The sequence below is a fragment of the Eurosta solidaginis genome, chromosome 4 (assembly GCF_040869045.1).
Source record: "Eurosta solidaginis isolate ZX-2024a chromosome 4, ASM4086904v1, whole genome shotgun sequence".
Classification (NCBI taxonomy): Eukaryota; Metazoa; Arthropoda; class Insecta; order Diptera; family Tephritidae; genus Eurosta; species Eurosta solidaginis.
Genome location: NC_090322.1, coordinates 245410803 through 245434668, shown reverse-complemented (window position 1 = coordinate 245434668; position 23866 = coordinate 245410803). Strand labels below are relative to the sequence as shown.

Sequence of the window (23866 nt, the reverse complement as noted above, 5' to 3'; positions counted from 1 at the left end):
ACGTGCAAGTAATATTTTCACCCCCGCTGAGCGAGTTGTGCGCTGGGCTTGGGACTCGCCACGCCAAACCATATTCCAATGAAAAGCAACAACAAGCCTCGGATAAAAAGAACACCCTCTATTTATGACGACTATGGCAAACTTTTTAAGGACAATGAATTGGGGGCATGCACCTGGAACGTCCGCTCCCTGAATGGGATTGGTGCAGATGCCCGGCTGGTTGATGTCCTCGTCAAAGCAAAATCTGACCTCAAAGTAAATTGTGACATCTATTGGAGTGGCCATACAAATAAGCGCAGTTTCGGCGTCGGATTCATCGTTGGAGAGAGATTTTGTCGCCAAGTATTGGCGTTCACGCCCGTGGACGAACGTCTCGCCGCTATCCGAATAAAAGCAAAATTTTTTAACATATCATTCATCTGCGCCCATGCGCCGACAGAGGAGAAAGGTGATGAGGTGAAAGACGCTTTTTATGAATAATTAGAACGCACATACGAGCGCTGCCTCCACCATGATATAAAAGTCGTGCTTGGCGACTGTAACGCCAGGGTGGGCAAAGAAGGTGTTTTTGGCCCTACCGTCGGAAATTCAGTCTACGCAATGAAACTTCCCTTAATGATCGAAATACTCGCAATCAGATCGATCACGTTATGATAGACGGACGGCATGCCACTCGTGTTTTAGATGTGCGCACGATTCGAGGACCTAACATCGACTCGGACAATTATTTCGTCACAGCCAAAATACCCACCCTCCTCAGCGCGGCTAAAACCAAGGAACAAAAAACACGAGGAAAGCTAGACGTCGAAAGGCTGCAATCGCAACAGACTGCAACTCGACTCTCACACCTGCTCTCTGAGTACACAACTGAAGGAATACAGGATCAGTGGGAGCATATCTCCAAAGCATTTCGTACTGCCGCCGAGGAAAAAATTGGTTACCGGCGGCCACGGAAAAACAACTTTTACGATGAAGAATGCCGCCTTGCAACCGAAAGAAAAGACGCTGCCTACAGGGCTACGTTAAAAGAGAGCGCAACAATAGGAGTGTGTAAACGCTACCGCGAGTTAAAAAGAGAAGCGAGACGCCTTTTCAGGAAGAAAAAAGCAGAGGCAGAAAGGCATGAGTGCAAGGAGCTTGAGCTGCTAGCTACCAGGAATAACGTCCGAAAATTTTACCAAAAAATTCGTATACAGACGGAAGGTTTTAAGACCGGGGCAAACTCCTGTAAGAACGAAAACGGCGACCTTGTAACTGATATCCAGAGAGTACTTAGATTATGGAAGGAACACTTCTCTGCTCTCCCAAATGGAGACAACGATTTACCGCACAGAGATGACGAACCCGATTCTGCAATCGATGATGACAGAATAAATGTCCCTCCACCTGATTATGACGAAGTCGGAATAGCAATAATCAGATTGAAAAACAACAAGGCCGCGGGCGCTGATGGAATGCCTCCGGAGATATTCAGATACAGCGGCGAGGAGTTGGTAAGGCGCATGCATCAGCTTCTTCGCAAAATATGGGCGGACGATTGCATGCCTGACGATTGGAATCTAAGTGTTCTTTGCCAAGTCCCCAAGAAGGGGGATACTGAAAATTGCACCAACTATCGCGGAATCAGCCTTCTTAATATCGCATATAAGGTCCTGTCAAGTGTATTGTGCGAAAGATTGAAGCCCATCGTGAATCAACTGATTGCACCTTATCAGTGCGGCTTCAGACCTGATAAATCTACCATCGACCAGATTTTCACAATGCGCCAAATCTTGGAAAAAACCGCGAAAAAAGAATCGACACACATAACCTCTTCGTCGATTTTAAAGCCGCCTTCGACAGCACGAAAAGGAGCTGCCTATATGCCGCTATGTCTGAATTTTGCTTCCCCGCAAAACTTATACGGATGTGCAAAATGATGTTGAGCAATACCATCAGCTCAATCAGAATTGGGGAGGACCTTTCCGAGCCGTTCGAAACTAACTGACGCCCTATCGTGCGATGTCTTTAATTTGATGCTGGAGAAAATTATACAAGCTCAGAACTTAACCGCTCTGGAATAATATTCTATAAAAGCGTGCAATTACTGGCGTATGCTGATGACATTGATATCATCGGCCCAAAAACCCGCGCCGTTAGTTCTGCTTACTCCAAACTGGAAAAAAAAGCGGTAAAGATGGGTTTGATAGTGAATGAGGAAAAAACGAAGTACCTGCTGTCATCGCCTTGCAACGAAATACCTGCTGTTGCGCCTTGGCAACCACGCACCACGCTACTATTGGCAACCATAATTTCGAAATAGTAAAAGACTCCGTTCATTTGGGAACCAGCATCAACACTAGCAACAACATCAGATCTGAAATCCAGCGAAGAATCACTCTTGCCAATAAATGTTACTTTGGACTAGGTAGGCAACTGAAAAGTAAATTCCTCTCTCGGCAAACGAAAATGATACTCTACAAGTCACTTATAGTACCCGTCCTGCTATATAGTGCAGAAGCATGGACCATGACAACAGCAGATGAAGCGGCTCTGGGAGTGTTCAAGAGAAATGTTCTTCGAAAGATTTATGGACCTCTACGCGTTGGCGATGGCGAGTAACGAAGAAGATTTAACGATGAGCTATACGAGCTATACGCAGACATCAACATAGTCCAGCGAATTAAAACGCAGCGGCTGCGCTGGCTAGGCCATGTTATGCGATTGAAAGATGACGCTCCGGCCAAGAAAGTGTTTCTATCGGAACCCGTCTTTGGAAGCAGAGGTAGAGGGCGGCCCTCACTCCGTTGGAAGGACTAGGTGGAAAACGATTTAAACTCCCTTGGTGTGACCAATTGTCGCCGGTTGGCAGAAAGAAGGAGCGACTGGCGCGCCTTGTTGGATGGCCATAGTCGTTTAAACGGTTAAGCGCCAATTAAGTAAGTAAGTTGTGATTGTAATTTGGGTTATTTTGTCATATCCACAAAGAAAACCATGTTTTACGAGGATATAATTTTGATGTCCAAACCGGTGTTGGACCCACCCAGGTTAATTTTTTACAAGCGCAGCCGAGGGTCGCCAGTGCAGAAAATACGATTGTTCCCTCTCCTTTCGGAGCGTTCCTGGGTAATTTTTCAGTTATTTAGAAATATCATTCAATAGAAATAAAATTTTCAATTTCCGCTTTTGAACTCATAGTCCTTTGGACGCATATTATGAGCATTGTTTACTATATAGTTTGGCAGCTTAAGAAGAGGTTATGTTGCGAATAGAGTGGAAGGCAGTGGACTAGGCAGTCGAATGTCATATAATGAAGGAATGGTGTTCGGAGATTTTTCAAAGTTAAAAAAAAAAATGATAAAAGCTTTAATATAAATAAAACTATTGTTTTAATAACAACAAAAACGCCATATATATTCTGTATACATAAATTTGTAAGGATTATCTCACTTTAAAATTTGAATAAAATAATCTAAAGTTTTTTTTGAAACTGATTCGAGAACTGTGCGTGTGAATGTGCGAATTTTTACCGATCAGCTGTTAGTTGCGCTACTTGGTAAAATTTACAATGATTATAAGTGTCATGCTGTCGTATAGAAATACCGACACTAAAGGCAGAAAGGGGTTTACCTTGTAGTTTTTTTTTAATGGCAATTGTAGTTCGCGTATTGGCCGCACTGGAGATTTGCAGTTTTTTATTCAACAGTGTTTATGAAGAAGTCGTTTTTGAGGCGGTTGAAGGATATAGAATTCGATATTGTGTAAAATTTATGTGGAAAAGATTTAAACCAAGGACCATTTTTATAAATGTTAAAGAAAACTTAACTAATAAAACTAAGTAAATAAGCAGAAAGATAGTGGCGTAACCTAATATAATATAGGTAAAAGCATTTGACAAACGAAATGGTGAAAAAATTGATAATTTATAGAGAAAGAAAATAAAATAATGGAACTGATAAAGCGTGGGGAAGTGCAAAGCAAAAATGTGCAAAAGCAGCAGGGCTGCCAAGGGACAAAACTACAATTTTGGAAACAGAAAATGTTATTAAAATAATAGTTTTTTATTGAAGCTGCATATTTAGAAAATAAGACCAAATTTTTTATATTGAACTGAGTAGTATTTGAAAAGTGAATTTGTTATTATTTATTTATTAAAATTGGTAAAATTATAGGCTAACTAAAGAGCTTTGTGTTTAACTTTCAATTTTGGAACTGAGCCAAAGCGTATTTTTGACTTTTTTTGTGTGCGTACATTTTTCATTATTTACATAATAATGTCGGCTGTCAAAAAGTGTTGAAGCTTAAATAAATTTGAATACATTTTTTTTGAAATGATTTAAATTAAAGAAATAAATATATCATTTTTTACTTATTTTATTACTTCTAACCTTTGGGAGTTAATTTCTCCGTCGGTTATTCGTTCGGTTGTTTGCGCGGCTTGCTGCTTGAGAAAGTGGACTCCAAAAGAGAACAAGAAAACAACTGAAAATTTAAAACAAAAAATTAACAAATCGCCAAAGTGCAAAAAATATTTGTTATAAAAAAAAAACAGATAGTTGAACTTGCTTCAAGACTAAGGCATTGTACATTTTCTTCATTGTATTAATGTCTGGCCACTTAAAGATGTAACGTTGGGTGCTCATTTATTGATTTTGTCGTTTTTCGTCTGGAGTCATCATCGCGCGCTTTTACAAATCTTGGCAGTTCCATCAGAGATATACTTCCACTAATGAAAATTTATTACCAAAAAAAATGAGTAATTTACTTCTTCATTGCAGCTGCTACCAAGATTTTCTACGCATATGTAAATAATTGGTAAGACGCCGACGACGTCGCCTACCAATGCTTTCTTTTGTACAAATGAGTTTCAGCGCTCTAACAGTAATCCTATCCAGAGTGTGGACATGCATCTGTTTTATGTTCAACAGACAAGTTCGCTCGGTAAGTTAAATACTTTATCAAATAAAATTATTGCATTTAGTTACATATTTAGAATTTGTTGTTGTTGTTGTAGCGATACGGTTGCTCCCCGAAGGCTTTGGGGAGTGTTATCGATGTGATGGTCCTTTGCCGGATACAGATCCGGTACGCTCCGGTAACACAGCACCATTAAGGCGCTAGCCCGACCATCTCGGGAACGATTTATGTGGCCAAATTAAGCCTTCAGGCCATCCCTCCTTCACCACCCCCAAGTTCCATGAGAAGCTTGGGGTGGCGAGAGCCTCGTCGGTTAGTGAAACAGTATTCGCCGCGGATAGGTGAGGTTGGCAATTGGGTTTGGAGAATCTATATATTGCGCTAGCAACCTGAAGGGTTGCGCTACACAGCCCCTTGAATCTGGTATTTTAGTCGCCTCTTACGACAGGCATACCTACCGCGGGTATATTCTGACCCCCTAAACCGCTCCCCGCTCCCTGTTGTAATGTCTTCAAAGTAAAACAAAGCGTATGAATGTAGTTTTAGGGAATTTGAGATGGTAGTATAACGTAGTACTTGATTGTCCTTGCTGTTTATGTAGCGACAAAAAAACTTACAGAGGCCTTATTATCCCAGTTGGAAATGTTCGCATGTAACATAGATAGATAGATATATAATTGAGGATCGCACTGCACTCATTGGTCTATTGTGCCCTCAGCTACTTCACAGCACCTCATCCAAGCCGACATATCTGATGAATCCTAGCAGTTCACCTGGCTTGAGGAATTTGATGTGAGAATGCTCTGGCCATGGTAGGCCCATAAACTTAGCCCTACGTCTTGAGATGGCGTCACACTGCAGGACGATATGGTCCGCTGATCGAATACAAAATCGGCACGTGCTGTCCGATACTATACCCAACTTTTGCATGTGACTACAGTGTCCTGTAAGAATAGCTGTTAGGATTCTTAGGTTATCTTTCGAGGGGCCTATCAATGCCCTATATCGAGCTGTGCTGTAACCCCCTAACAGTAACTTCGATTGTCTCAGGTCTGGCATAACGCGCTAGTGTTCTTCCCTCTTTCCTCTTTCTTCTACTAATAGATGCCCCTAAATTCCTGCGGGCGTACTAGCAGGAACGGTTCGGGACCAATAGGTCGTGTCGTTGCTGCCTTTCTGGACAGGCTGTCCGCCTGCTCGTTACCTTCAATCCCACTGTGGCCAGGAACCCACACCAGCAGTAGTTCGTCGTGTGCTCCTAGTTGATTTAGCTTTTCAACGCACTCAATGACCAGTGCTGATTTTATTTCAAACGCTGAGATTGCCTTGAGGGCGGCCTGACTGTCACTGAGTATGGCAATTGTTTCATTGGAGTATTCGCGCTGAAGGTTCAGGTAAGCGCACTGGATTATGGCGAATACTTCCGCTTGAAAATTGCTCGGGTATGCTCCCAGAGGTACCGATATCTTGGCTCTAGGTCCAAAGACTCCAGATCCAATCCCCTCTGGCGTCTTCGGTAACCATACTATTTTATGTCGCTGCTGAATGCGCTCAATTCTGCTTTCCTTCCATGTACCCTTGTCTCCCAATTATACTTTATACCTTTTCTCAAAAACTATCTGCCTGAAAATATCATACCTCGGGAGTTTAGAAATTGGGATCTTCTCTCAATTCTTCCATGCTACGGGACGATATGACTTTACCTTTGCCCGAACCCTCCTTGGCGATGTTCAGGAGGGTTCGCTTGGCTGACTGCTCTATCGATATATGAAACGGGGTTAGATCGAGGATAGCTTCCAGCGCTGCTATAGGGCATGTTCTCATAGCTCCCGTGATGCGCACGCATGTCAGTCGCTGAAGTTTTGTCAGTGCTTGCCTCGTCGTCGCCCGAGTTGTTCTCGATGCCCAGACTATCGAGCCATATGTTATCATAGGTTTTACTATCATGGTATACATCCATCTTAGCACATGTGGGCTACAACCCCATGATTTGCGTGCTAGACGTTTGCATACCATGATGTACCTCGTGACCCTAGTAAGCATGTAACATAAGTATTAACAACACGAGTTGGAGCTATGTATGCATGCCAGTAGAAATACTTGTAAAATATTTTTTATTTTTAAATAAGACCACGGCTAAATGCATGCGTGTTAATGTAGGTTGCTTATATTATTTAATTTAACTTTATAATTTTATTTTATTTCCACTGAATTGTTATACCATTCTGAATTTTGTAAGTTTGTATATGTACGTATTCCACCCCCTCCCAGAAAACAATTGGAGTCATAAAAGAGACCTAAGTCGGAGCTGTTGCACACATTATGAGGTCATTTAAGGGCCCCAAATGAGTGCATTTCACAGGGATTCAAGGATTGATAAGCGCAATTCATAGCTTCCCAACCTAATTGTTAACCTTATCTATGCGAGGGTAATCCTGTTACAAATATACATGTATCATACACATAGCAGGCAAGGCTCTGACGACGCCAAGCTCCTCGTGGAACTATTGTGGGAACGGGATGGCCATATTAAACCGTTCTGAAGATGGTCGGGCTATTGATTGTTACCGGAATATACAGGATCTATATCCGGCAAAGAACCATCAATAGCTATAACACTTTCGGGGAGTGTCTTAATCACTACAACAACAGAATCATCCGCAACTCGATTGTCGACCGCACTTATGAGAGGCGAATCCTGTTACAAATATGAATGTATTATACACATCCTTAGCGGGCAAGGCTCTGGCGACTCCAAGTTTCGATTGAATCGCTCCCGAGATGGTCGGGCTAGTACTTAAATGGTGCTTGTTACTGGGACGTACCGGCTCTATATCCGGCAAAGGATACATACACCCCAAAACAATAGGAATTATCTTAGTCGATTTCAATGCCCACCACGATCTATGGCACTCTAACCCTACTCTAACTATAGCAGGGGCGAGATGTTGGCGGACCAAACAGAAGAAACTACGTTTATTTATTTATTTACTAGCAGACCCGGCAGACGTTGCTCTGCCCTAAATTTGGCCTATCTGCATACATTTTAATAAGCTTTTTCCGTCTAACTCTGCCCTACCCCTCTACACTTTTTCCTAATCTTTTTATTCACTCCTCCCTCCTTCTTTTTCGCTTCAACTCCATCTTCGTCTCATTCTATCTCTTTCTCAGTCTCCTTCTCTCTTTTCTCAAGTTTTTCGCCTTCTTCTTCATCTCTTATTGCCAGTCCCAGAGGGTGGTATGTATTTTGTTCCATTCCCATTCCGAGTCTCAGCCTCAGTCCCAGTCCTAGTCCTAATCCCAGTCCTAGTCCGTCTCTGGTATACTTCCCGGAAAAAAGCATCGTAAATACTAACATAGGTAAATTTATATACGAAATTTCAGGCAAATCGAATAGGACGCATGTAAATAGGTATGTGGGTATTATTAATTCTTGTCTTTATTTCGGCTTCGCATGCATATTTATCAGTTTTGCCAGGTTGATGCGACTAAATCGAATACCACAATGAACTTTAGAGCTCTCAGCAACAGCTTTCATTTGATATCCATAATACACACACATTCTAGGGGTATCCGGGTCCATGTTTTGGTCTATATCTCGAGACCGTAGTCACCCAGCGGTGCAAAACTTACTCTGTACTAAAGCATACTTCAACACCTTCAATTTGATGCCCATAATGTAAAAACACATTCAAGGTGTATCCGGGTCCACGTTTTGGCCTACATTCGAGACCTTAGTCACCCAGCGGCATAAAACTTACTCTATACTAAAGCACACACCCACAGCTTCAATTTGATACCCATAATGTAAAAACACATCCTAGTGTCACCCTGATCCACGTTTTGGCCTATAACTAGACCCTAGTCACCCAGGGGTATGAAAACTACCCTGTACTAAAGCACTCATCAACAGCTTCAGTTTGATACCCACAATGTAAAAACATTGTCTAGATGTTCAGGGGCCCACGTTTGGCCTATATCTCTAGACCCTAGTCACCCAGGGGTATGAAAATTATCCTCTACTAAATCACTCAACAGCTTTCATTTGTTATCCATATTGTATAAACACATTCTAGTGGTACCCGGGTCCACGTTTTGGCCTATATCTCGAGACCCAAGCCATCCAGGGGTATGAAAATTATCCTGTACTATAGCACTCATCAACAGCTTTCATTTGATATCCATATTGTATAAACACATTCTAGGGGTACCCGGGTCCACGTTTGGGCTATATCTCGAGACCCTAGCCTCCCAGTTGTATGAAAATTATCCTGTACTATAGCACTCATCAACAGCTGTCATTTGATATCCATATTGTATAACACATTCTAGGAGTATCCGGGTCCACGTTTTAGGCTATATCTCGAGACCCTAGCCTCCCAGTTGTATGAAAATTATCCTGTACTATAGCACTCATCAACAGCTTTCATTTGACATCCATGTTGTATAAACACATTCTAGGGGTATCCGTGTCCACGTTTTGGCCTATATCTCGAGACTCTAGTCACCCAGGGGTATGAAAATTATCCTGTACTATAGCACTCATCAACAGCTTTCATTTGATATCCATATTGTATAAACACATTCTAGGGGTACCCGGGTCCACGTTTTGGGCTATATTTCGAGACCCTAGCCTCCCAGTTGTATGAAAATTATCCTGTACTATAGCACTCATCAACAGCTTTCATTTGATATCCATATTGTATAACACATTCTAGGAGTACCCGGGTCCACGTTTTAGGCTATATCTCGAGACCCTAGCCTCCCAGTTGTATGAAAATTATCCTGTACTATAGCACTCATCAACAGCTTTCATTTGACATCCATATTGTATAAACATATTCTAGGGGTACCCGGGTCCACGTTTTGATCTCAAGACCCTAGACACGTAGCGAAAAAAAAGGTAGACGTTGGCCGATTCTCAGACCTACCCAATATGCTCACAAAATTTCATGAGAATCGGTTCAGCCGTTTCGGAGGAGTTCAGCCTCTAAAACCGTGACAGAAGAATTTTATATATTAGATTTATTAGTCTACAAATTTAACAATCAGACTAAATATTGTACGGATTACAGATAAATTACAGAAGCATAAATATTGAACAAAATTATATTATAAAATATGTATATACATTATTAAATCAGTTGTCGGGATGGACTGTGATGCCGAGCAACGGGAATTGATTATTAGTGCTGTCGGAATGGACGTGATTTCGAGCAGCTGATGTATATTTGACACATAACCAGTAGGGCTGCGATGTGTGGGAGGTTGGAAAGGACGTGATTCCAAGCCACCCGCCCAAAGTTAATGGAGCTCGTGATAAAAGTGGGAGGTTAGAAAGGACGTGATTCCAAGCCACCCACCCAAATCATTGCGTATTTAATGTAGTCAGCAGATATTTTTTTATTACGTAGAGTGTGTCACACGTATCAATGTTTTTGCAGTGCTTATTGAAGTCAGTACACAGACAACGAAGAGGTTCGTGCATTTCAAAATTCGATCTGCATGTGCTTATATGAAGCGGTTGAAAATGTCTAGATGGTCGAAAGGGAACCTTAAGTAAAATTTCACCGAGCGGAAAAGGGCTATTTACCATCCCTCTAATAAGTTTTACTACAAATAACAGACCTACCATCTCCCTACGACTCCGTAACGTAGGGAGCTGAATAAGTTTTAAACGGCAGGAGGTGGGGGGCAGAATCCTTGAGTGGGCCCATCGTAAGTCCCTTAGCGCAAAAATCAGGAATTGCTTTTGAACCGACTCTAATTTGTCGCAGTGCGTCTGGTAACGAGGGTTCCAGATTATCGAAGCGTATTCTAATATTGGTCGCACCAAAGATATAAAGACAGTTTTAGTAATATATGGATCATCGAATTCTTTAGACCATCGTTTGACGAACGCCAAAGTCCTTTTGGCCCTGTTCACGCAACCTTCTATGTTCAATTTAAAGTCGAGTTTAGGGTCCATCGTAACCCCAAGGTCTACAAAACTAATGACTTGGTAAATTGTGTAATCGTCAATCATATACTCGTAGGATTGGTATGATTTCCTTGTAAAGCACATGAACTTGCACTTCGGCAGGTTTAGTGACATAACATCTACACTACACCATTCGACTAGGCTATTCAGATCCGATTGTAGATTTGACCTATCCACAGGTGAGCGGATAGGCATAAGAAGTTTCAAAACATTTGGAAGGTCGATCTAGTTGCTTTGTGACGATCGATTCAAAAAGTTTGGGTATAGCACTAAGCTTTGCTATTCCTCGATAATTTAAAACGCATGATCTATTCCCATTTTTGTAAAGTGGTATTATAAAAGATGCTTTCCACTTTCTGGGAAATATCCCTTGCTTTAGGGATGCGTTAAAAAAACATGTAAGAGCTTTAAACAGGAATTCAGCACACGTTTTTAGCACAAGAGATGGAATTTCATCAGGTCCGCAAGAATAGGAAACTTTTAGGCCTTCCAGATGTCTTAGTACGTCTTCCGTATGAATATGCGGAACAAATGCTGAATTAAGCGAGGACAGTTTGAATGGATACTTCAATGGCGGGGAGTCATAGGCAGTGGAGGAATTCGATTTAAAGAAGGTGGCAAACATATTGGCAATTTCATTGTCATCATTAGAATTTAGGTCGTTAAACTTCATTACGGTTGGAAACCTCTAAATTTTTCTTTTCGAAGTGACGAACGAATAAAACGACTTTGGATTAGAGGAAATTTTATGCTTAATCTTTTTTAAGTCATTCGCATAACATCTTCTCTGTAGCCTATTGTACTTGTGGGGCAGAATAGAGTATGCCGCATAGTCACTTGATCCGGATAATTTGAATCTCTTAAAAGAACGCGTTTTTCGATTTTTAAGATATTTGAGTTCTTTAGAGCTCCAAGCAGAAGTTGGAATTGCTGAAGAGGAGTTAGATATGGGTACGCATTTGTGAAATATCGCATACAAAGCATTGTTAAAGTGTGTACCATTCGACATCTCCATCGTAGGCGGGTCACGAAATTTTGGAAACCTCCTCAATAAGCACAGACAGATTAGCCTTCCTGAAAAGAAACCGGCCAGAAGACACATTCCTAATAGTTCTACGCTCCGGTGCATGGAGATAATCCAAGTATAAAGCCAAAGCCGGATGGTATACATCTTCGGGCAGAACTATTGGATCGCATCGACTCACTGAACAATTCGACGAGTCATCTGAAAAAATTAATAGCGTTTCCTTTTCTGAAATAAATTGTTGCCTAAGTAAATGGTAAAGCCTTAATAGTGTTACTCCTACCCCAGAAAATTGTCCACATTTATAGTGCATACAAAGAACATTTCATCTCATCATATTCACTCATATCACAAATCACACAAGAAGATTGCGAATTGCGCATGTAAACATAAGATCATCTCTTTTTTATGGGCAATTCTTACGTCATTTCCCTTTAGCTCTTGTTTTTTCTTTCTTTCTTTCATTCGCTCAAACAGTCAACTGTGACGTAGATGCGCAGAACGAAGCAATTTTGAACTCGTGAATGCGCAATCTGGTAGGTGATTTGTGCACTCATATTTATCTTGCTCAGGATTTTGCCACCGGATGATAGCTAGAGTATATGTGGAACTCAAGAGCGAATTGAGAGTTTCACAGAGTTGCACTGCCACACCGCCATTTTATACAGGGTAAAAGTGTAACGCTTTTGCGTTGCGAGCAGGCAACAATTTTCACAAAAGAACGAAATACCCCGTAAAGGCGTTGCCTGTTTTTTAGAATAGAACAACAACCCTTGCGCGGCGTAAAAAAAGCGTAACACTATAGCCAGAAAAGAAAACGCTATAAGTCTAAGCATTTACCAAAGTCACGTTCTGCAAAATAAAGGGAGACGCCCCCACTCGTATGGTAGGAAGCTGTCACAGTTCGCCAGATATATCGATCGTGAGCGCAGGACTCGTAAATTGCGTGAAATGGCAGCCGATGGAAACATTGGCACCCGACTACCTACCCATAACCCTTTCGCTAGAGCGATCTGCCGACTTCATCACTATTGAAAAACAAACTTTCATAAATTTAAAAAAAGGAAAGTGGGAAGATTGCAAATCTTATATGTACTGAAAATAGTTTTGCTGCCCTCCCTATCCAGACTGATGTCCGCCAAGGGGAGCGTGCCTTCCACAAGGTCATTAAATCCGCTTCGGCTCGTTTTATTCCCACCGCATGAATCCGGAGGAGGCCGCAACTCTAGCGAGAGAACATGACTTTATAATACAGCACGACCCCGACGACCCCCAAAAAAGGGATATAAACCAACGGTATCAGGTTGCTAGTGGATGAACACAAGCGGGCGAAATGGGAGGATGTTAAAGAATTGTGACCTCTGTCACAATATCCTCTAACGGTAGTCCAAGGAACCTTTCAGTTTCAACAGAGGTGGTCCAGAGTGACAGGAGTGTAAAAGCATTGGTTCCATAATGCAATTAAAGAGATGGTGTCATGTGGGGACAAATTGCAAGGACATACATTAAGTATGTCGGGGTTGATTCTGGATGGGTAAGAGTTTAACCTGTTACATTATCCAGGTTTATCTTGAGCTAGATTGACGCGTGTCGCCCTAGGGATAGAGCTTTCATCAACAAGACCTATTTGTAATGTTTGGCGAATACGTATCCAACAACCACCCTAAACGGGCCCAATAAGTGTCATATTACCATCAAGAAGGAGCAGTATATGACGCCAATGAGATCTAAGATCTTTTATAGTACAAAATTAAGATAAATAGCAATGATAAAAAACAAAAGTAATAATAGAAGGTTATGTAGGATAAATTATCATATCAAATATAGAAGAGTAAATTAAGAAAGTATTTAAAATAAACAAATAATACAATTCAATAACAAAACAATGTTTACACTCATAAACTCAACTAAACTAAAATGAGTTCCATAGGCGAATAGCATTGACAAAGAATAGCCGTCCAGATGTTAGATAGTTATAAGTCTGTATTATTAGGTCGTTGATTCGAGCAGACCTGGGGAAAATTAGCTTATCATATAGGTAACTAGGCTCTTTATACATGATAAGTCAACAAAGGAAAATGCAGTTTCTAGCTTTCAGATATTCGGAGATTTCACAGCCCAGTAGACGCGCCTCCAGCTGAATATATGATCAAATCTAGCTAAGCCGGATACATAACATGTAACATGATTAAATGCTACATCAATTTTATGAGCAGACTGGGAGCTCAGTTTACTGTAGACTATCTCAGAGTAGCATATGATCGGCATAATTAATTTAATTGCAAGTTTTCTTCTAACATTGACAGGAGTAAATATAGCAGACATTCGTAAGTTTCTTAAGATATTGTACACTTTATTAACCACCGAGTTCACATGAGCATCACAGGTCAGCGTTGTGTTAATAACAAAACCAATATTAGTCACTTTTGAAACGAGTTTGAGACATTTACTGGCAACGCGTAGGGGCGGAGAAACTTATTCGATTTCCACTGTTCAGGCAGAAGTCATTTTTCCTAGCCCATTCAAATATGGATGTTAAGTCATTTGTCCCCTCATGATATTCCGATAAATATAGTTGGACAGCATATACATATGAACATGCTGGCATGAATTAAATATGTCATTAATAAAAATAAAAAATAGTAGTGTACCCAAGATGGAAACTTGCCAATAGTGGCTTTAGACCTGAAGTTTCAGAGCCAATTTTGACATGCTGGGATCTACCCGTCAGAGATAACATCGCATGAGCCGCACTGCGTAGTCACCAAAACCAAAATAATTTTTTAATTTTAAACACAGCAAGTCATGGTTTACAGAGTCAAAGACTTTTGAGAAGTCAAATAGGCATAATAAAGTCAATTGGTTTTTGTCAAAGGGTGCCCTGATGTCATCTAAAATTTGTATGATAGCCGTGGAGCCACTGTGGTTTGATCGGAAGCTTAACTGGAATGGTGATAGCAGGCTATGTTTGCTAACGTGGTCTTGAAGTTGTTCCGACAACAATATCTCAAAGACTTTCGAAAGTGCTGATGGGCCGAAAGTCACTAGGACAATCCGCAAACTTAGTTTTTGTAATGGGTATAACCATGGCAACCTTCCACATAACAGGGAAGCAAGAGTTAGTAATACTGCGGTTGATAATATGTGTCAATGTAGGAAGAATGTACGGGGCAATTAATTTAAAAAAATTTGATCGGTATATTGTCCTGACCGATTGTGAGCCCCTATATTCATATTTTCATATACGTATGTTTATATTAAATTTTGGTTTTGTTGCGCTAAATAATTTTAATTGGGCTATAACAATTCAACTCAATAAAAATATGGTTGAATTTAAAATTTAATTAAATATTCTAAAAATATAAAAGATCGCTTTCCTCATAGAATATTAATTTCTTTTAAAAATCGAAATTTCTGTAAATTTTCCACTGTTAGAAAATCTATAAATTTTTTTCTTAAATAATCGAAAATAAAAAAGAATTCAGTTGACGAAATTTTATAAAAACAAAATATTTATTTATATTATTCTATGCTTTCTAGATTGTACAATATCAACCAGTTAAATATGAACTATTTCCATTATCGCCGGTCTCAAGGCATCGGCTTAGTATTGTACAGCGAAAAACGCTTGTACTGGATCTAGATGAAACGCTCATACACTCTCATCACAGCGCTATGTCACGAAACACTGTTAAACCGGGGACACCACATGATTTCACCGTTAAAGTAATTATTGATAATCATCGTGTACGATTTTTCGTTCATAAGCGACCACATGTGGACTATTTTTTGGATGTGGTAATTACATAATGAAGCCTGGTTGTAAAATTATCTGGCATACAAGATAAATCTCTCGAGCGTATTAAGTTTTTGTTAACCGATTGAATAATATTATCACAAAACCAGATAATCTTATAGAGACCTGAGTGAACACTGAATTTAATTTTAAAAAAAGTAACAGTCATTAGCAGTATTCTTGCTAACATACTTCACTTCTATGTTGCTCTTTAAGGTTTCACAATGGTATGACCTAGTAATTTTTACGGCCAGTATGGAAATATATGGAGCAGCAGTTGCTGATAAATTGGACAACGGGCGTAATATATTACGCCGGCGTTATTATCGTCAGCATTGTACGCCTGATTTCAGCTCATACACCAAAGATTTATCTGCTATTTGCAGTGACTTGAATAGGGTAATTATCCATACTAAACATTTTTATTTTATATATTAATAACAAAGAGAATTAAACTATTTTAGATATTCATAATTGATAACTCTCCTGGTGCATATCGTTGCTTTCCAAATAATGCGATACCGATAAAAAGTTGGTTCTCCGATCCAATGGATGTTGCGTTACTATCATTACTTCCAATGTTGGATGCCTTGAGATTCACAAAGGATGTGCGTTCGGTTTTGTCAAGAAATTTACATTTGCATCGTTTATGGTAGCAGGTAAGTTTAGTATTAAGAAATTTACGAAGGGATTTAAATAAACGCTTTAGTAGAGTTAGATAGATAGATAGATAATTAATTTAGGATTGCACTGCGACCATTGGTCTATTGCGCCCTCAGCTGCTTCACAGCACCTCATCCAATTTTGAGGGTTTTGATGTGAGAATGCGCTGGCCATGGTGAGCCCATAAACTTAGCCCTACGTCTTGATATTGCGTTACACTCCAGGAGTAGATGTTCCGCCGTCTCCGCTGATCGATCACAAAATCGGCATGTGTTGTTCGATAGTATGCCCAGCTTCTGCATGTGGCTGTTCAGTCTACAGTGTCCTGTAAGACTAGCTGTTAATATCCTTAGGTTATCTTTCGAGAGGCCTACTAATGCCCTATATGGAGTTGTGTTGTAGCCCCCTAACAGTAACTTAGATTGTCTCAGGCCTGGCATATTCCGCCAGTGTTCTTCCCTCTTTTCCCTTTCTTCTACTAGTAGATGCCCTCTGATTTCCTGCGGGCCTACTGGCAGGAACGGCTCAGGACCAATAGGTCGTGTCGTTGCTGCCTCTCTGGCCAGGCTGTCCGCCTACTAATTACCCTCAACTCCCCTGTGGCCAGGAACCCAGGCCAACAGCAGTTCGTTGTGTGCTCATAGTTGGTTTAGCTTTTCAACGCACTCAAGGACTAGTGCTGATTTTATTTCAGACACCGAGATGGCCTTGAGGGCGGCCTGACTGTCACTGAGTATGGCAATTGTTTCATTGGAGTCTTCGCGCTGAAGGTTCAGGTCAGCGCACTAGCTTAAAACGAATACATCCGCTTGAAAAATGGTAGGATGTGCTCCCAGAGGTGTTGACATTTTGGCTCTGACCCTTTGCTTAGACCCTTGTCCGATGAGCTCGTTTTTTTTTTGTTTTTTCCTCAGTGTTTGAACAACTCGGTCAGAAGTTCGTAATTTTCCAGTACCTAATTGAAGGTACCTAAACTGATATTCCACTTGAATTTTCCAGCATTTCTATCAAGGCGAGTTCAGCTTCAGAGCTTCCGCAACCCAATTGTCAACATTACCAACTTGAGACGAACCCTATTACAAATATGAATGTACTATACACATATTTAGCAGGCGAGGCTCTGGCGACTCCAAGTCCCTCATGAAGTTAGAGGATCGGGGCGGTATTGCCTAGAAGGTTCAATGTGGTCATATTAATCGTTCCCGATATGGTCGGGATAATACTTTAATGATGCTTGTTACCGGAACGTACTGGACCTATATCCGGCAAAGGACCATCAACATCGATAACACTCCCAAAAACCTTCGGGGAGTATCTTTATCGTTAATACAACAACAAAATTTCTCAAAAATGGACGTATCCCCAACCTCAGTTTTTACCACAATTCGGAGCTGTAACTTCCGTAATAATTGACCCTTCAAAAAAAAAAAACTTTGGCAAATTTGCTCCATTTATCACTTAACTGGTACGAGGCAAGATTTTCGCGACTGCTCGCTTTTTAAATGCTGTAACTCAGAATTGGTCGAGTCCACGCAAATTTACTTTAAGTTTGACAGGAGTTTTTTATTTTGATTTTAAAATACTAGTTATTTATTGAGTTTTTTATTCTACAATCTCTGTCACTTCCGCAACATTCCTATATCGACTTCTGAGTGGAATATCACCCTATCGCGTCTACCGTTTGAAAACACGCTATTTCAGAATTGCTTCAAAACCGGTAAAGGTTTGTTTAACGAGCTAACTGAAAAACAAAGACCTATGTTATAAAATAACTCCGTTCTCTTGCCAAATACCAGAAGCCTTCTAAAACCTATGCCGGTTGATGCTTCTGTATGTAATAGCTGGAGTTGTTGTTTTTGTTGTTGTTGAAGCAGTGCTTCGCCCCATCCAATAAGCGCGACCGATCACAAATTGTCATCAGTATCATCTAACGGGAGTCCAGTTCAGTTTCAACAGGAGTGGACCATAGTGAGAGGGGTGTTAGAGGCGTTGGTTCCACATTACAGTTAAAGATATGATTGGTATCATGTAGGGACACATTGCAAGCAAGACATAAATTTTCTATGTCGGGGGTTGATTCTGGATAAGTGACCGGACATATATGCATTGACGTTCCAGGACACTGTCTCTGCGGCCGATGTCGGGATAAAATAGATTATATTGCACTGAGTGGTGGGTGATAAGCTCGAGATCGCCTCCATTTCCGCTCTCGCGGTCTTTTCTGCAAAGCAGATCTTGCAGTGAGTTTAGTCTCGTGGATCGCAGCAATGCGGATGTTGTACCGCCTCATAAAATCAACTATCTCCGCGATCTTCCCAGTTAACCCATTACACTACATACAACTACGGGACGCCCTTGGGCGTGAACAGCAAGGTGCCACAAAAGATTTGTAAAAGTTACGAGGACGACGGGTTTTAAGATCCCGTCCGGTGTAACCATCCCTTACACGTGACATACTGACAAGAGTGTGACCGTCCTATAAAGAGTTTTTTCCGGAAAACGCAGCAAAATCATTTCTCTCGACCAGGATCAGGTACAGGTCCCGGATTGTGTTCGAAACTTCCCCAAAGCAGGCGATTATGGCGCAGTCCCGCTTCAAGGATCTGCAGGGAGGATGACAATTTGTGGGAGGGACGCAAAAAATTAAATGGGGTTACACTGAAATGACAGCCCTAAGTCGGGAAAAATCCCGGCTCGCCCCGGTACATCGAACCGGCTGCCTTGGGAAGCGAAGTCATCTGGTGAACGCAGGATCCAAACAAAAAACGTGCCCGACCGTTTCCTCTAAACCGCACTTCCAACAATTACTATCATTACCTAGGCCTATTTTTGAAAGCATGTGACGCCAGCGGGCAGTGTCCAGTCATTACAACCGACATCAGCCTGCAGTCCTCTCTTTTTAATGATAAGAGTAGATTTATTTATTTATTTATAAAGTATATTTTGGGGCTCGGCAACTAAGGCCAGTCTAAGGTTGTAAGACCCGCAAATGATCTTCGACACTTTACAGCCCCACGCTTCACTCCACGCCTTTTCTGCTTGGTCGATCATGTGCAACTCTCGCCTTCTCTTAAACTCGCCCAATGTTATTGGGACGTCTACGGTGCAAGCTTCGTGGAATGCACTGTCCAGCATATGCGCATATGTCCTGGGACCAAATAAAGATGAATGCTTCGCCCTATTATTATTTCCAGGGTCTGCTTACACTTTTAGATGTTTTATACATATGTATGTGTGTAGAATATACAACTTTTTTGATCGTTTATATTACCAATCAATTTTCATTTTGTCAGTTTTACAGATTGAAAGGGTGGTGCTGTGATGCTTAATGAAATGTTTAATCTGTTTAATATGATATAAGCATTATAATTCAAAAGGAAGTCAAATACAAACAAAAAACACTATTTTGACACACATAAATTTTTGAATTGTTTATGTCTCCTTTATATCTTCCACCCCGAACCCATTTTTCATGATTCGCATTTTAAGCGATTTTAGAATAAAACAAACAAAAAACTTAAAACAATTCAGAAAACTTGGTGAAGCACATATACACTATATTTATTTAAAAAAATTAACTGTACAATATATCTACTTAATTTTCTAAAGGATTAACTATTTATATGTATATTGTAATAAAAAATGTGTTTTAATTTAATGATTATTTATTAGTAGAAGATACAAAAATAAAAAAATATTCAATTAAGTTATATAATAACAAAAAATAAAATTGTTATTCGATTCAAACAAAAAAAAAAGGACAACATGGAATGATTTTTTTTTTTTTTGCGTATTAAATAGATGAATATTTCCTAAATTTCTGTAAGCTGCTATGAATTGCCCTAATATAATGTTTATGATTTGTAGCATTTAATTACAGCGCAACCGGTTATATTTTTTTATTACTGTATTTGTTATAATTTTAAGCAAAATGGAATATCATAAAGGAAACACAGACACTGATAGTTCACACCATTAAATGCAATGGGGACATTATTTATAGCTATCGCTGCAAAGATTTAATATTAAAACGAAACTGCAAAATGTATCCTCTTGACATTATTGTTGTCCTTAAGCAAACCAAAATAGAAATAAAATAAAAATTTCAAAATAAAATCAACGTCCGATTTTTTTCTCTTGCCCATTCTATGTATATTGTAGAAGCTAACTATTTCATGTTCAATAACAGTATATATGTACAGGCAAACAGACGCAACAGATGTAACAGACGCTTAGACAAAAACAACAGAAATATGTGAAGTATTCCATACACCCTTTTGTAGCTGTGGTGAATTTGAAATCTTCGTAAAGGGAAAGTAATCCAACTGAACTATTTTACCATATCCATATACATAAAAAACAGCTAATCCAAACAACCTTCTGGAATTCATTGAAGCCGGTCAATGATGCCATACCATAACGCCATAGCCATAACCATACCATAGCAAACTCATAGTATTATGGATTTTCGTGATATCCATGTTGCTGTTGTTGTTATTGTTGTAGCAATAAGGTTTCTCCCCGAAGGCTTTGGGGAGTGTTATCGATGTGATTGCTCTTTGCTGGATAAAGATCCGGTACGCTCCGGTACCATATCACCGTTAAGGTGCTGGCCCGACCATCTCGGGAACGATTTATGTGGCCACATTAAACCTTCAGGCCATTCCCTCCCTCCCCACCCCCCAAGTTCCATGAGGAGCTTGGGGTCGCCAGAGCCTCGTCTGTTAGTGAAACAGGATCCGCCGTGGATAGGTGAGGTTGACAATTGGGTTTGGAGAAGCTATATATTGCGCTGGCAACCTGAAGGGTTGCGCTACACCGCCCCTTGAATCTGGTATTTTAGTCGCCTCTTACGACAGGCATACCTACCGCGGGTATATTCTGATCCCCTGACCCACTGGGGTCTAAATTGTTCTAATGAAATCTAAAGTGTGGCTCGTGATATCCATAATCTATAACTATTTGAGTTGGTAACTTTATTTACTTTTTGGATATTTTCTTTTTTTTTTTTGATACTTTTGTCCTCAACGACTTGTTAATTGTACAATTTGCCATTTAATTTTCTGCATTTTTTTTATGATATGTTCTTGTTGTAGCGATAAGGTTGCTCCCCGAAGCCTTGGGGGAGTGTTATCGATGTGATTGCTCTTTGCTGGATAAAGATCCGGTACGCTCCGGTACCATAGCACCGTTAAGGTGCTGGCCCGACCATCTCGGGAACGATTTATGTGGCCACATTAAACATTCAGGCTATTCCCTCCCTCCCCACCCCCCAAGTTCCATGAGGAGCTTGGGGTCGCCAGAGCCTCGTCTGTTAGTGAAACAGGATCCGCCGTGGATAGGTGAGGTTGACAATTGGGTTTGGAGAAGCTATATATTGCGCTGGCAACCTGAAGGGTTGCGCTACACCGCCCCTTGAATCTGGTATTTTAGTCGCCTCTTACGACAGGCATACCTACCGCGGGTATATTCTGATCCCCTGACCCACTGGGGTCTAAATTGTTCTAATGAAATCTAAAGTGTGGCTCGTGATATCCATAATCTATAACTATTTGAGTTGGTAACTTTATTTACTTTTTGGATATTTTCTTTTTTTTTTTTGATACTTTTGTCCTCAACGACTTGTTAATTGTACAATTTGCCATTTAATTTTCTGCATTTTTTTTATGATATGTTCTTGTTGTAGCGATAAGGTTGCTCCCCGAAGCCTTGGGGGGGAGTGTTATCGATGTAATGGTCCTCTGCCGGATACAGATTCGGTACGCTCCGCTAATACAGTACCATTAAGGGCTAGCCCGAACATATCGGGAACGATTTATGTGGCCACATTAAACCTTCAGGCCATCCATCCCTCCCCACCACCAAGATCCATGGGGAGCATGGGGTCGCCAGAGCCTCGTCTGTTAGTGAAACAGGATTCGCCGCGGATAGGTGAGGTTGACAATTGGGTTTGGAGAAGCAATACATTGCGCTGGCAACCTGAAGGGTTGCGCTACACAGCCCCTTGAATCTGGTATTTTAGTCACCGCTAACGACAGGCATTCCTAACCTGCTGGGGAGTTTTCTAGGTTAAGGCATCAATAAGCGATGCCAATCGCAATGATTAAATAACAATAAGCTTATAAATAAGGCATTATGACTATATCAACTCTGCGTGTATTTATAGAAAACAAACTTAAAGCCGAACCTCCGCACTAAATCATCCACATTACCACAAAATTGTCGGTCTTTAAATAACTAATAACAAAACTTAAACCAGCAACGTTAACTATGATAACATAAATAAAAAGGAGCTGGATACGAAATATTGGACATGGATTTTGAAACGTTCTACTTATCGTTAAATGCGACGGCAAGTTTTAATCTTTTGAAAAAATTCTACTGTTTCCAAGTTGTTATAGCTTTTCTTTTATCGCAAAAAAAGAATACAATTATGACCAATATGTAGGCAAGCAATTAAAAAGGAAGTTCTTGTCCAGTGCGTCGATCAATGACTTTGAGAAAATATTCCTTTGGTATGCAACCATCAATACCGGAAGAGAGCATAACATTATTTGAAGAACGATAAATTTGCATGCCACCACACTCCATAGCTTTTCGTACATGCAAATATATTAATATATTGACATTGCTGCGAATCCCACTAATGCAACTATTTTTATCGCCTTTTTTTCCATCTTCATCGTATATAGCAAAATGTATATGTAAACGTCCCATAGGACGAAGTCCTTCCCTTTTAATTTGTGGCCAATATTTGTAATATGTGCCATGCACCGCAAATTTCACATCGTCGGCTTTATAAATTCGCTCTAAAGCATGTGAAGCCTTCACTTCATCTATTGAATGTCCCTGATTGGCGCGTATTTCATAAAGACCCCGACTGTTTAGTCGTAAGGAATAGCGTTGTTTTTTGTCTTTATCCACAATATGTTTTAGATTTTCCAAATTAAAATCCCGTGCATATCTTGGATGGTGAAGTATGGCATCTACTTCAACGTACCCATCCGGTCCAATTTGGAAACCTTCTAGAATTGCACCGTGTCGAAGTAACCACGAAAGACGTTTGCTCAGCTGTACATCGATATCCATTGTTGCCGCATACGATATTTGTCCTATTTCGAAATATTGTTCATATATTGTTAATGTCCTTTTGATTTGTTTGTTTACAATTTGATTTGTGAGTTTACAGCTGAGAGCTTTCACACACAGCGTTGTACTATTTAAGCAGCAATTACCCACCGACGTGTGCCGTACGTACGGACGTTTGTCGTACGAAACACGTTTGAGCGAACCCTCAAGCCCGTAGGAATCAATGTGTGCGTCTGTGTACATGTACATAACATATTTGTGTGTGTATTGTTTACAGATAAGCACTGTTGCCATTGACCATTTTGCATGCATGCTTATGGAAACATCAACTTTTTCCAATTTAATTTTTGATGTTGTAAAAGGCTGGAATTAATATTAAATAAATATAAATAGATCACATATTTATAATCTGCACTTT

At 40.4% G+C, this 23866-nt stretch overlaps 2 protein-coding genes across 4 annotated transcripts; one reads left to right on the top strand and one right to left on the bottom strand.

Annotated features, from left to right (window-relative positions):
• The first annotated feature begins 3644 nt into the window (after nt 1-3644).
• On the top strand, nt 3645-20479 carry Dd (CTD nuclear envelope phosphatase 1-like protein dullard). Of its 3 annotated transcripts, none has more exons than XM_067785399.1 (6): nt 3645-3860; nt 4434-4920; nt 15441-15698; nt 15913-16095; nt 16161-16355; nt 19653-20479. In XM_067785399.1, exons 2-5 carry the CDS (start codon nt 4822-4824, stop codon nt 16350-16352), a joined length of 732 nt encoding a protein of 243 aa, XP_067641500.1. In that variant the 5' UTR covers nt 3645-3860; nt 4434-4821; the 3' UTR covers nt 16353-16355; nt 19653-20479. The 3 variants fall into 3 exon arrangements, with proteins under 3 accessions (XP_067641500.1, XP_067641499.1, XP_067641501.1); XM_067785398.1 differs by having other exon boundaries at nt 3646-3860; nt 4758-4920; XM_067785400.1 differs by lacking the exon at nt 3645-3860 and adding an exon at nt 3884-4139 and having other exon boundaries at nt 4758-4920.
• On the bottom strand, nt 19896-23554 carry Tpt (tRNA 2'-phosphotransferase). Its single transcript, XM_067785401.1, has one exon. The coding sequence runs from the start codon at nt 23446-23448 to the stop codon at nt 22816-22818; it is 633 nt and encodes a 210-aa protein (XP_067641502.1). The 5' UTR covers nt 23449-23554; the 3' UTR covers nt 19896-22815.
• Between the last annotated feature and the right edge of the window lie 312 nt (nt 23555-23866).